The sequence below is a fragment of the Phodopus roborovskii genome, unplaced genomic scaffold, assembly GCF_943737965.1.
Source record: "Phodopus roborovskii unplaced genomic scaffold, PHOROB, whole genome shotgun sequence".
Lineage (NCBI taxonomy): Eukaryota > Metazoa > Chordata > Mammalia > Rodentia > Cricetidae > Phodopus > Phodopus roborovskii.
This window is the reverse complement of record NW_026125506.1, coordinates 5,614,992-5,628,283: the sequence shown is the minus strand read 5'-3', so window position 1 is coordinate 5,628,283 and position 13,292 is coordinate 5,614,992. Positions and strand designations below refer to the sequence as shown.

General features: G+C 49.0%; 1 protein-coding gene across 1 annotated transcript in view; it reads left to right on the top strand.

The window, feature by feature from the left end:
- Srrm4 (serine/arginine repetitive matrix 4) overlaps positions 1–13,292 on the top strand; it is a 143,629-nt gene that overhangs the window by 110,098 nt on the left and 20,239 nt on the right. The window contains exons 4-8 of the mRNA XM_051176514.1: positions 860–931; positions 2,815–2,841; positions 4,234–4,287; positions 7,310–7,402; positions 10,400–10,556. Coding sequence (XP_051032471.1) covers positions 860–931; positions 2,815–2,841; positions 4,234–4,287; positions 7,310–7,402; positions 10,400–10,556 — 403 coding nt within the window. The remainder of the gene's footprint in view (positions 1–859; positions 932–2,814; positions 2,842–4,233; positions 4,288–7,309; positions 7,403–10,399; positions 10,557–13,292) is intronic.

Genomic DNA, 13,292 nt, shown 5'->3' with positions numbered 1-13,292 from the left:
ACTTAGAGGAGGAGACAGCACACCGTGGGGCTCCCTAACTATTCCTCCAACGAGGGTCCCCTGAGTGAGTCTGGGGACAGTAGAGGTTCCTAAAGTGTTGACTTCTTCCCCAGCCATTTGTCTTTGCTGACCCGTTTTGTTGAGCCTGCCAAGTTTTTTGTTTTTTGTTTTTGTTTTTGTTTTTTTTAAGAAAATAATATTAGTGTGTAGTCTTTGAAAATTGAGGAATTTCCAATGAAAACATGGATTTCTGCAACCTTCTATGGAAAAGGCAGCTGCTGTGAAAGGATAGGGCTGCATTCTCACACTGAACCCCAACCCCTAACTGACAGACACTCCTCGCCACTCCCTGCTGCCTTCCAGCCGGCGTCCTTCGTTCACCTACCTCGTTAGAGCGCCTCCTGCTGGCCCCCACTTTGCTGCCTCTGTTTTGAGCCCAAGCTGCTGTCTCGGTGAGGAAATAACCCCGAGAGACGAGCTGTGACTCAACCAGAGGGCCAGTGAGTTGGTGGTGGAGTCGAGATGGGAATTCAGGTCACCCTAGCATCAAGCTGAGTCATCACTTGTGTCGAAAGACAAGCATGAGACCAAGAAAGCCTTTTAGATTTAATCAAGGTAGCTGTGCTGTTAAAATGAACAAACCTGGGAACAGAGAGAACTTGGTTCGAATCTCAGACCATCCATGTCTGGGCTGTGCGTCTTGGTCACTAAAATGGAAGGAAAGCAATTGTATCCACCTGAGAGAGGTTTAATGGGATGGGGCACATTACTTCTAGTACAAATGCAAACTGCTTATGAGTACGGGGACTGTCCCTGAGTATGAACCCACAGCAACAGAGGCGTGTCTCCCTCCCCACAGGTCCCCGTCCTACAGCCCATCGCCAGTCAAGAAGAAGAAGAAGAAAAGCTCCAAGAAGCACAAGAGACACAGGTACCGCCCTTCCTCCTCCACAGACAGGGACACCCCAGATGCAGCAGGCAGGGGTCAGGGCCCCGGAACGTCACAGGAAGAACTTCAAACCTTCTAGTACCACACGCACTCCGTCTCCCTTTATCACGTGTTTGCATCAGTGTGCGTTGGGACTCAGACCAGAAGGGGAGCTTATTAGAAGAAAGCAAGAGGGTTTGAGTGACCTGCCAGACCTAGAAGAGGGCCGGGGAATAAAGGGAACCCAGCTGTTCCTCCTGCTTCCTGGTCCCGCGGGGGGGGGGGTTCCTGCCCCATTTCTGCCACATCACAGGCGAGCCAGAAGCACAGATAAGGCCTGTGTGTGGTTCCTATGGGGAACAGGAAGAGTCATGGAAAGACCTCTTATGACTTGGACCCTCAATCCAGGTGTTTAGTATACACACACATGCATGCACACATCCATACACACATACATACTTACACACATATATACATGCTTACACACATGCATGCACAAATGCACACATACACATATATACACATGCACACACACATACATACACACATACATACACACATGTATGCACATATGCACACACATAGGTACACATGCATGCACAATGCACACATATACATTTATAGATACACATGCACACACACATACCCATGTAAACATACATACATATTTATACACATCTATACACACATGCAAATGCATACATATATGTACACAAACATGCACACGTACATACATATATACACACACACGCAGGCACACGCACACACATATACCACAGAACCTGACACTAAGGCAAGGGCATGCCCATGAGTGTAGAGGGACACTTGTGACCTGCCTGTGCTGAGCAGGTGGTCCCAATGTGGAGGATTTTCCCACACCTCAGCCTCAAAACCCAGGTGAGGCTTCCCACTCAAGGCCTGTAATTCCAGCTATTTATGAGTCTGGGGCAAGAAGATCACAAGTTCAAAGGCAGCCTGCACAGTCTAGTGAGACCCTGGGGGGGGAGACAGAGAGAGAGAGAGAGAGAGAGAGAGAGAGAGAGAGAGAGAGAGAGAGGATGGGAAGAATGAGATGAATATTCTGGTCTTCCTAAGCCCCCTCCTGGGAACCCCTTCCCCAGCCCAGCTTCTCCAAGCCCGTGTTCATGAAATGTTTGGCTAAAGGCAGCTGGTGGTCTGGGAGGTGGCAGCTAGTGACAGGAGAAGCCTTGGGCCTTTCCTTCTCTTAGTGTCAGGGTTTGAGACCTTTTCAAAAATCTTCGTTTTCGCATCTATTCACCCTCACGATTCCAAGCCCCAGGAATAAAACAGTGAGCAAAACCCAGCTGCGGCTTTCAGTTTGTTCCCATCACTGGGCAGATTGTGAGCGCAGTGGGGAGAGCTCTGGGCTCCACCAAGGAGCTCAGTCACCACCTAGGAGAGAGGAGAGCCCGCTAGACCCAGAAGCTACTGTGGGAGAGCAGTAGAAGCAGAGCCTGGGAGGGGGCAGACAATAAGTTTTGACCCTCACTGCCCTCCATAGTGTGGCATGGGAATGGACAGGACAAGGTTGTATGTGCCCAGAGTTCAATACAGAGCCTGATGCACAGCAGGGTTTCTGCACAAGGGGAGGAGGGGGGTGGGCAGCAGGAGGGGGAGGAGAAATCCACAAGAGGAGGAGGGGGACAGGAAGGAGGGGGTGGGCAGCAGGGGGGGGGGAGAAATCCACAACGGAGGCGGAGGCGAGTGAGGAGAGGACTTGGGGGTCACAGCACACTTTCCCACACCTCCAGGAAGAATGCTCAGACTTACCCATGTTTATTCTCTCCCCTCCCACCCCCCCTTCACATCCCCCTTCGCCACCCCTTCCTTCTGTCTTCTCTCCCTCTCTCTTCCCTTCGAATCAGGTCTTTTTCCAAGAAGAGGAGACACAGGTAAGACTCTCGCTGTCTCTGGCTGCTTACTCAGCCTTCGGCTTCAACAGGCTTGCTCTGGGCAGGGTGGAATTTCATCACTGTGGTCCCGGAGCCTCAGTTCTGTCCATAATGAAAGCCTGTGTTGATTTCCCAGAACTGTTAGACCCCGCTTTGGGACTGTGCATTGCTACTGGACCAAGCTCTGCCCAGAAACTGAAAGTCAAGGCTCTTAGGAGGCAGGGGCCCCATTACTCCACCATAGCCTTCTTCCGGCTAGGCAAGGAAGAGAGAACATGGCGGAGCAACATGGAGCTACCACGTGCAGAGACTCATACAAAGTGGGCCCTGCACTTAGCTCTGGCCCATCTCAACCTTCGGCAGTGGGTGTGTTTGTGGTCCCCACAGGACAGGTTCAGAGACTGAGACTAAGACAAGAGAGACCAGGACCACAGCCAAAGCTCAAAGCCAAATCTGTCAGCTAGGGGTTATCTACAGGTGACAGTGGCTTATTAAGTAACAATGGCCACATCTAGAGCAGTTCGGAGAAGGCAAAGCCTCTGTGTGTTCATTACCGGTGCCACTGGTCACTGGTTATCAGTGAGTACCATCCAGGCAGCCACAGAGCTTAGGCTGTGGCTTCCTCCTTGCAGAGTTGAGGCAAGTGATCTCAGAGAGAGCAGGTCACTTGTCTGATGAGATGGGGCTCAAACTCAGTGTGATGCCGTTGGATGAAATTAGTGTCCTACCCCCTTCCAGGACCGCAGTGACAGCAATGGATGTGGGTGAACCTGTGAGGTTAATCTGGTTTGCCCTAGCGGGGTCACTTTCTCAGACTCCCTCTTGTCTACACTGGGACCCTGGCTCATCCTTGCTCATTCTATCCACACCCCACCCAGGGCTCTGGTACTTGAATATGCATGGGCAGAATGTTTCATAACCTACCATGCCCAGTCTGCCTTTGTCTATCCCTGTGGCTATTCTAGTCCCTTCTAAACTAATTGGCCAGCAGTCACAGGAGACCGTGGTCTGGGCCTACCCCAACTCGGCTGTGTGATCTTGTTACATTCCCACATCTCTAAAATGACTCTTACAAGCTATGCCCCCACCCATAGGTGATGGGGACAATAGCCTGAGGTTGTTCACATGGAGTGGGAGTATTTAGCACAGTGCCTGATATGCACTAAGTCCTCAGCATGACAGGCGTGGCCACCGTGACCTTCATTACCATCGCTGTTATTAACCTTCCGGAGGGAATGCCGTGGCCTCCTCCACACCCTCAGCGCTTATGCAGGAGCCAGGACCCCTTGCCTGACACTGGCGTTAGAACGACCTGCTTGCTTTGAATCTTGAACTGCACACAGTACTTTGCTCTGTTTCCATCTTCCAATCAACTGGCTGTTTCTCTTTTAGCTCCTGCTGTAGCCCTAAAAGCAAAAGGCGGGAAGAGAAGGAGCGCAAAAAACAGTGAGTAGACGGACGCCCTGGAGTACACCCTGCAGTTTGAGGACGCGGAGGCCTGGCCTCTCTCTCCAGCTGCAGAGTTAGCTGCCAAATACACTGGGGAGGGAAGGGTGGGTGGCAGAGTGGGAGGAAGGGAGGGAGGGAGGGAGGGCTTTATGTTCACTTGAAAGTGAGAGGTGGGGTATGCATGGACGCACAGATTGTATAAGTAATATACGGGTGTGTGCATGTGTGCTCATGTGCTCGTGATGTACAGTGTATATGTTTGTGCCTGAAGTACTCATTATGTGTGTAACGTGTATATAAACCGTGCATAATATTTGTATAAGTGTAGTGTGCATATCACTTATAAATGTCTACATGTTTTTTATGTCACGCAAACATCCATGCACATGGTCCACGCAGTGCATGTATCACGGGCACATTCATTGCATGTGCGCATGGGATCTAGCTGTGTTCACACGAATGCCGCCTATGTGTGTATGAGCCTGGTGGAAAACAGCACTCACGTAGGTGCATCCGGGACTCATGTGTATGAATCCTGTTCACTCCCTGTGAATCTACATGAACACTGTATGTCTGCATTCTGTGTGTATGTGTGGGGGTATGTCGGTCTTTACGTGTGCACATATCTGTGTAGTGTGAGCATGGACTGTGGGGTGTGATCACACATGTATACTCTGGCTACTGGTTTACACACTCCGGTTTACAGCACAGCGCTCCCTATGAGTTCCTGGGTCTCGGGCCCAGCTGTTTCACAGTTTATAGCTGGTAGTAGAAATTCAAATCAGCCAGTACTGCCTGTGGAGTTCAGTTCCCAATCAAATTAAAAGTAAATTTGGTTACAACCCACCTACTTTGTACTCTGTAAACGTTAGTGCAATGTGTTTTCCAATCAACTAATATTTTATCTCCCGCCAAGAAGCATCTAAAGACAAGATCAAAGACGATACAATGAAAGAAGGCCAGCTTCTCAGGAGGGGGAAAGGAAGCAGGGCGCAGAGGGAGGGCGCTCAGCAATCAGCGAGGCTGCCTCAAATGGTCCCTTTGCTCAAGGTCAGCACAGAGGACACCACCCTCCAGAAGGAAGGAGGAGAGAGTCCAGTTTGATCAGGGAAGAACTTCCCTTTTGGTCACTTTGCTTAAATGAAGCCAGCAAGGAAAAATTATTAATTGCATGACTCCCTCTGTGATGCCCTGAAGCTGGTCCTTTGCCATCCCATCGTAAGGATGAAAAGACAGAGGCCCTGGAGAAGTGACATGAGTGTGTTGGAGCCAGGGAGCTTGGCTCTCAGCACACACCTGTATGTTCTCAGACACACTTAGCCTTGGGCCCCGTCTCCCTCAGGAGCACTGGGAACAATCATGACGGCCCCAAGGTGGTCAGGTCACCCTCAGCAGTGTGAAAAGCCAGACAAGCCCCAGCCATTGCCAGTAGTTCATCATCAGAATGCTGGACAAACCCCACGAGGCAGACAGAGAGCAAGGACCCCAGGGGCTTCCAGGAAGCAACGGTTGTTCTGACCGAGCTGACCAAGAGTTAGCTTCCTTTCATCCAACGTGACTTCCCGAGGCCCTGGCATGTAGCAGTGGGGGGGGGGGGTGAGTAGTGGAGGCGCAAAGCTTGCGACACAGAGACAACACCAGCAGGAAGATATGGGCCTTGGTGGTGAGGGTGGCTTCCTTCAGGAGGGGACCCTGGGTTGCATGCTAGGGACACAGTTTCAACTCTCTGCTTCCAGTCCTCATTGTGCCATGGAGCTAGAGAAAGGACTCACCTTCGTCAGTTGTTATGAAGGACAGCAGAGTCCTGGGGAGAAAAATTCTTAGAAGGCAATGCCTGGGCCTGAAGAATGTGTTAGATATAAGGTCATTGTCATCCGACATCCCTGCCAGAACACAAGCTGGTCAGAGCTTGGTCAGAGCAGGTCAGAGCAGAAGACATTGGACAGCTAGGCCAGAAGACGAACCAGGTAGGGCCTGAAGGAACTTGGGGTTCAAGACCAGAGTCCGCACAGAGCTTAGAACAGTGAGGAGGTTTGAATCGGGGAATGGATATGGCCTGATATTTGTGTCCGAAGAATCTAATTCCTTCGCTGAAATGATCAGGCAGATTCCTGAGCTGCCACATTCTGCATACCCTTCTTTTTGTATTGTTTCTGGAGAGTGTCTTACTATGTTACCCAGGCCGTCCTTGAACTAGTTCAGGGCAGCCTCAAACTCACGGTGATCCTCCTGCCTCAGCTTCCCAAGCACTGGGATTTGAGCATGAGCCGCCACACCTGGCTTTCTTCCATCAGTTGCACTGGGATCCATCCTTGGGAATGGCTGAAGGGAACCAGGGCAATACCGCTGTAAAAGCCAGGCTTTTGCCTCTGTGCTAAGGATCAAGACTTCACATCCCAGGTCCAAGGTCACAAATTGGCAGCTGAAGGGCCCAGTAGACTCTGCAAATAGTTTTGTGCACACCAAAGGTTACCTTTTTGTTCTAAATGGGTGTCTCTTTAAGACAGGCATATTTTACATTAACGAGTCTACATTCGCTTTTTTCTCCCATGCGCTTGATACACCGGAGGGTCCATCGGAGCAGGGGGAGGGGCACAGCAGACCCTTTCACTTCTGCCCAGGCCATAGGTCAGTATTTTGCTGGCTGGCCTTTGAAATTGAATAAAACTGAGAGGCAGGGGAGCTTTGCAGGCAGGCGACTTCCTGCCTGGGCTGTGGTTTGTGCCAGGACCACTTCCAGCATGAGGACTAGTGTCAAGTCACCTGTCATCCACATTCCCCACAAAGGCTTTTCTGCTTTCCCGTGCTCAACCTAGGTGGGCAGAGAACCCCGAAGGTGCTGGCGGGAAGCTGGGCTGTGAGGCTGGGAGATCAGTCCCCTTGGGAGTGGCCTGCTCCTGGGTATGAATTCTGAGATTTGTGTATCACAAGATCAAAATCAATGGCTCCCTCCTCTTTCCCTCCCTCTCTCCCCCTTCCTTTCCTCCTTCCCTCTCTCCCTCTCTCTCCTCACCCAAAGATCCCGAAGCCGGAAATCTCACCGCCATAGACACCACCGCTGCGCCTCGAGGTCTCAGAGCTCGGAACTGCGCTCCTCCAGCTGTGAAAGCAGGTAACCCCTTTGCCCCTGCTCCTCATCCAACCAGCCCCGAGGATGCCTGGCCCAGATTCTGCCCCACACTAAGTTACTCTTACGCTGTCCAGGCCAGAGCTGCTCAGGCTTGCTGTCAGCACTACAGGCACAATAGTAGCCCCTGGTACAACACTTGCTGAGTGCCTTTGGTGATGCCAACTCTATGACCCTCTCTACAGTCCCTTGAGGACAATCCTATTGTCCCATTGTGAAGAGGAGGAAACTGAGTCATCGGGGCTTTAAAGAACTCAATACTTAGCGACTGAGTGACACAACTAGTGTCACAGCTCTAGATTTCCATTCTCAGAAAACAGAGAGGCTAAGGATGCACAGCACAAAGCACCATGTTCTGAGGCCCTTCCGAGTCAGTTTTCGCCTGACTCTGATGTCCCTTTGCTGATGCATCCCCTGCCCTAGTCTGAGAATGATGGGAGTGGCGTGCTCTTGTGGATGGGGAGACAAAGAAGGTTTTGTGGATGGGAATTGTTGATGTGTGGCAGGACGACCAAAGCCGGCTCCGGGTGCCAGGTGCTTTGCTCTCCTCAGATGCTCATTCACAACGCCGGGAGAGCAGAGCATGACAGAGGCGGCTGGAGAAGAGAGAGAAGGAAGTGGAGGGAAAGAGGGTGAAGAAGAGGAGGAAGTGGGGTGGAAGAGGAGGGTGAGCAAGAGGAAGGGGGGATAATGTTGAGCTTTGTGCCGGGCTCTGGGCTGATTTCAAGCCCTTTCTCTTTGACCTCCACGATCCTGTGAGCGTGATATGATTTTCTATATCGTCTGCACTTTGTTGTCACCTCAGAATTGCTTTTAAGATTTTCTAGTGTCTGACTGCCCGAGTCCCACCTTCTAGTCACCCCAGCTAGGTAGAGAGGCTGCAAAGTTTCCCAGGGGATATAAACACAGAGACTCTGTCACCGAGGCCCTGGCATGTCCCCTCCCAAGCCAACATCTGTGTTTCTGATGGACTCCAGCTGCAAAATAGGACCACCAGATGAAGCCACACAGCACTCTGATTGACCAAGACACAAATGAGATGTGCCGAGCAGACTCCAAATGGAACGAGAACTTTTCCTCAACACACAAGCACCCAGATACGTCCATCCAGCTAGCGTGGTTGTAGGCTGCTTCCTCCATGATCACAGTCTTAGCCTCAATCTAGTCTGCTCTCATTCTAGGCTACCTCAATGTCTCAGCCTGCCTCAGCCCGCTTTCTAACAACATCCAGTCCAGAGCAGCCTCTGTCACTTTGTGACACCTCCCCATACCACCCGCCACTTGTCCCCAGTGCTGTGTGACAAGTTCATAGTGGCAGCCTATTATAGTGTGACTAAGCTGAGCCTCTGCCTCTGCCCCTGGGTCAACCATCTTTCAGAGATTTGTATAGGACCCCAGAAGGTTGCATGCTAGAGACATGGCTAGCATCACATGTTCCAGAACTTATGCCTCCAATGGTCTCATGTTGAACTAAGCTTCCTGGTGCCTCATGGGACCTTGGTTGAGAGCAAACCAAGATTTGGTTGTGTGTCATATGTTCCGAAGAGTGATCTGGAAGATTCAGAGCAGGGAAACAGACCGGAACAAGAATCAGAGAACATGATTCTTAAAGGTGAAAAATCCTGCCCTCATTTGGCCGCTTTTAATCTGTGTGACCTCAGGCAAGCGCCTAAACATCTCTGAACCTCAGCTCTTTCCCATTTTGTAAAACGGGAAAAAGCACCCAGCCCATCTATGTCTTCAGGATGCATTGAGGAGTGTGAAGGATTTCCAGGTGACTGCAAATTAATATCGGTGGCGTTTGTGTTTACAACTGTATCTCAGAGAGTCCGTGGATGAATATTCTAAGGGGTGGGATGTAGTGAGATAGTCCTTCTGTGGCGCTGACCACGCCCATTGGGGGTGGAGCCATGGGCGGAAGTGACCTGTGAAGGAGGTCGGAGGGAGAGCCGGGAAAAGCTCTCTTGCTGGCGTGACTCGGACTGGAGAGCATCAGGTGGAATTTCCTGGTGTTCATCTGTCTATGTTGTAAGTTATTTCTCCCTAAATAAACATCTATTTGGCCTATTTGTTTATCCTGGTCCTTATTTAACCGCAATAGTGGGACATGGCTCTGGTTTCTACAGCAGGCAAGACAAATCTTGCTCACACAAGGTGTCTCCGTCATTTTTATCAGGCACATTTCCCTCAGTATTGTGGGTGATGGTCAATAGAATGGCTCCATTTCACAAATGGTAAAGGCACATGCACAAAGACACATAGGTATTCACGGAAACATAGGTAGGTGCGTTCAAACATACAGAATCAAGAAGACAACCACAACCACATGAGGGGCATTAAGCCAGATGGAATAAAGGACCTCTTTTGTCTTCCTGGCTACACCATAATTTGTTCATTTGATAAATGAACAAATAAGAGAATGATAAGTAGACAGCAGGGGGATAGATGGATGGAAGGATGGTTAGTAAATGGATGGATGGATGGGTGGGTAAATAGATAAATGGTAGGTGGTGGATAGATGGATGGTGAGTATATGGACGAGTCATTGGATGGGTGGGTGGAGAGATGGATGATGGATGGTTCAGGGTGAGTGGTGAGTAAGTGGGTGGAGGAGTGGACAAATGGATTGATGAGTAGATGGAAGAATAGAAGATGGATGGATGGATGGATTGATGGATGATGGAGAGATGGATATGGATGAACTGATGGATGGGTGATGAGTCAGTGGACTGGTGGATGAATGAATAGAGTGGTGGGTCAGTGGGTGTGTGGGTGGGCATATGGATGAATGGATGGATGAGTGGGTGAGTAACAAAGAGAGGATGGATGTGCATAAACATAATCCAGCATTCCCAGAGACAAAAATCATACAAACAGGCGTGCAATCCTACTCTATCATTCTCAGATGACATGCCATTTGCCCATTGCTCTCCACCATGCTCTCTTCCAGAGGTCTTCAGGTTTCTCTTTCTTGCTTCTCAGGCACCGAGGTAGATCTCCTGAGGAAGGGCGGAAATCCCGCCGAACACACTCCCGCCGCTGCTCCAAGAACCACTGCAAGGTCAGCCCAGAGGCCCGGTCCAGCCACCTGCCCAGCCAGCCCCTCCAGAGGCTTGGCTTCCTGTCAGCCAGGGGTGTAGTAAGTATTCTGAACATTCCCTCTGCCAGCCTTGCCATGACTCTTGGGGGAGGGGGAGGTCAAAGTTCAGGGCAATGAATGTATGTTTTAATTCATTTTGGGTAAAATGTCCCACTTGCTCCAGATCTCATTATTGATTAACTAAGTGGTCATTCACCAGCCTTTGATAGCACTCTGCTGGGGAACTTGGGAGACAAAGGAAGAGAAAGTAAAATGCCTAAGCTCGTATTTCCAGGGGCAGGGGTGGGGGCTGTTGAAACACAGATACTGGCCTCCAGATGACATGTGTAAGAGGTTTCTTAGGGGTGGGCAGAAGAAAGGGGCCATTGACATGGGAAAGACACTTTGGCTTTTATATTAAGTCTGCATCTCTTATGCCAGCTGGCTGGCAATAGCTGGGATATGATTCCTCCTATTAATTTGAGCTTGACCCGTGTCTTCTTTTGTATTTGCACACAGAGTCTCAGGTGTCAAGGGCTCAGTTACTGTCATTCATCCATCCCACAAATGGGGCAGAAACATAAAAATTCAGAAAGGTTAGGAGCTGGGACAAAGTCACAGAGTGAGACAATGTTGAATACAACTTAGTGAACCAGGCATGAATAAAAGCATAAAAACCCTCCCTTGGGTCAACAAAACATAATTGGTGTGTGTCCTTGAACACTTTGGTGTGGGATAGATCTGAGGGGACACAGAGACAAACAGGACAAGAGTCAGCCTTGACAGGTCACAAGATTGTAGCCAGCAGCTCTTCCAGACTGTCTTCCAGATATAGGAGAACTTGAACACGCAAGGAGGCATTCCCCTTTGTAAGGGTGAGGGGGAAGAAAGGAAGAGTTAAGGGGTCCTATGGGAAGGTCAGGGGGGAGGTAACAATAAGCAACAACATGGCCTTTTTGAGACAGTCGCTATTCCCAGTGTGTTCTAGAAAACTCTTTTCCATATCAAGGTATCTTGTGTTGCCTGGGTCTAATGTTATTCAATCTTATGCATGTCTGACTGTGCTCTTCCTAAGTACCTCCTCAAGATGTCTGTGAGAATGTGCAGATGTCAAGCCCCCACCTGCACTCTAGCATTCCCTAACTTCCTCAAACCATCTGTGCTGTAAAGACTACAGAGGCCAGGGTTTGAGTCTTGAATACTCAACTCACCCGCCCACCTCCATAAGCCTCAACTTCCTCAGCTGGGAAATGGGTGTGATGACTTCATTTGTGGAAAAAGTATAAGTAAATCTGAATGATAACAATAAGAGGCAGAAGAATGTTCCTGAATTAGCTAAGCTGCCCAGTCTCCCATGTACTAGTGCCTGTGGTAGACTGCCTAGAAGCTCCAACTGACCTTAGCTACCATATGCCTATGGCAACACCTGACTTATATTCTCTCACCAGCCTGGAATGGTTTCCTAAGAAGCTCACATGTGTGAAGGTGCTGCCGATAACTTCATCTGTCTTCCCTCACTTACCAGTAATGTTACCAGACTGGCTCTTGACAGTTTCTTTCCCAAAACACAGACTTTTGGTGGCAGTGAGGTATAATGCTCCATGTCCCCCAGAAACCTCCTTGTCCAGGAGCCTCCATATCCCCCAGGAGCCCAATACCTCTCAGAAGAACAATAAACCAAGCCTTAACTTTATATGCAAGGAAGAGGCCTTAAGAGCTCACCTCTATCCCACTACCTTGGTTATTAAGAACAAAAGTATGCATGCATAAGAGAGTCATAATGGCCTTGGCAAAGTAGGGTTGTAAAAAGAAATCCAGGGGGTTATGATTGTATAGCCAAATTCTTTATAAGCTCAAAGTTCTTCAGCTGTTAAGAAAAGAAAAGAAAACTAGATAGATAATACATGCATGCATACATTCATGTATACATATATTCATGTATAGATGCATGCATGCATAGTTATACATATATGTGCATGCATACATGCAATACACACATGAATACAGTCTCTTCTTCAAAAGACACTCATTGAGCCCAATGATTGGTCCAGGAACAAAACTCTGATATTCTAGACCCTTTTATGGAAATATTGGCTCATCACATCACCTTTCTGTGTCTCTGTTTCCTCAAATTTTAAAACAAGGCAACTAGTGAGACCTAGTTCATAAGACTGCCATGGGGTCACCATAACAAGCTGTGAGTAAACATTTTAGAATGCAGTTGATGAGTGGAAAACACTATAGGATATTTTCTGCTGGTGCTGGCAGTATTGTAGGTACAACAGCAGATGAGGTAGAGGCCATAGCAGAGGTCAAAGTAATAACTAAAGTGTAGTTCCTAGCTTGGGTAAGTGAATGGGTAAACAGGGAAGAAAGTCAGGGTCCTGCTCACTGATTTATTTCCATCATAAATAATGGCTTCATTCAATATGGCTACCCTCACTCAACCTGGTTGAGGTTGTCTGGCTACTGGAATTATTAAAATACACTCTACAATCTGATTCCATGCTCCCTCCATTATTGGCCCCCGTTTCATCTTCTCTATTACTAAGGTAGATACGAGAGAAGATTCCAGGTGCATCACAAATGTCTGAAGAGTTCTATATCCAAGATGTTTTTTCTCCATTAGCTAGAATAGCAGAGGCATTTGCACTGAGTCATGTGTCAATCATTTCTTCAAGTCTAGCCACATTTACTGAGCATCTATTAAAGTGTTAGGCTGGAATTTGGCTCTGGAGATCTGATGAACAAAGAAGAAAGTCTGTGCCTGCTAAATGGGAAGATAAAAGAGATAAC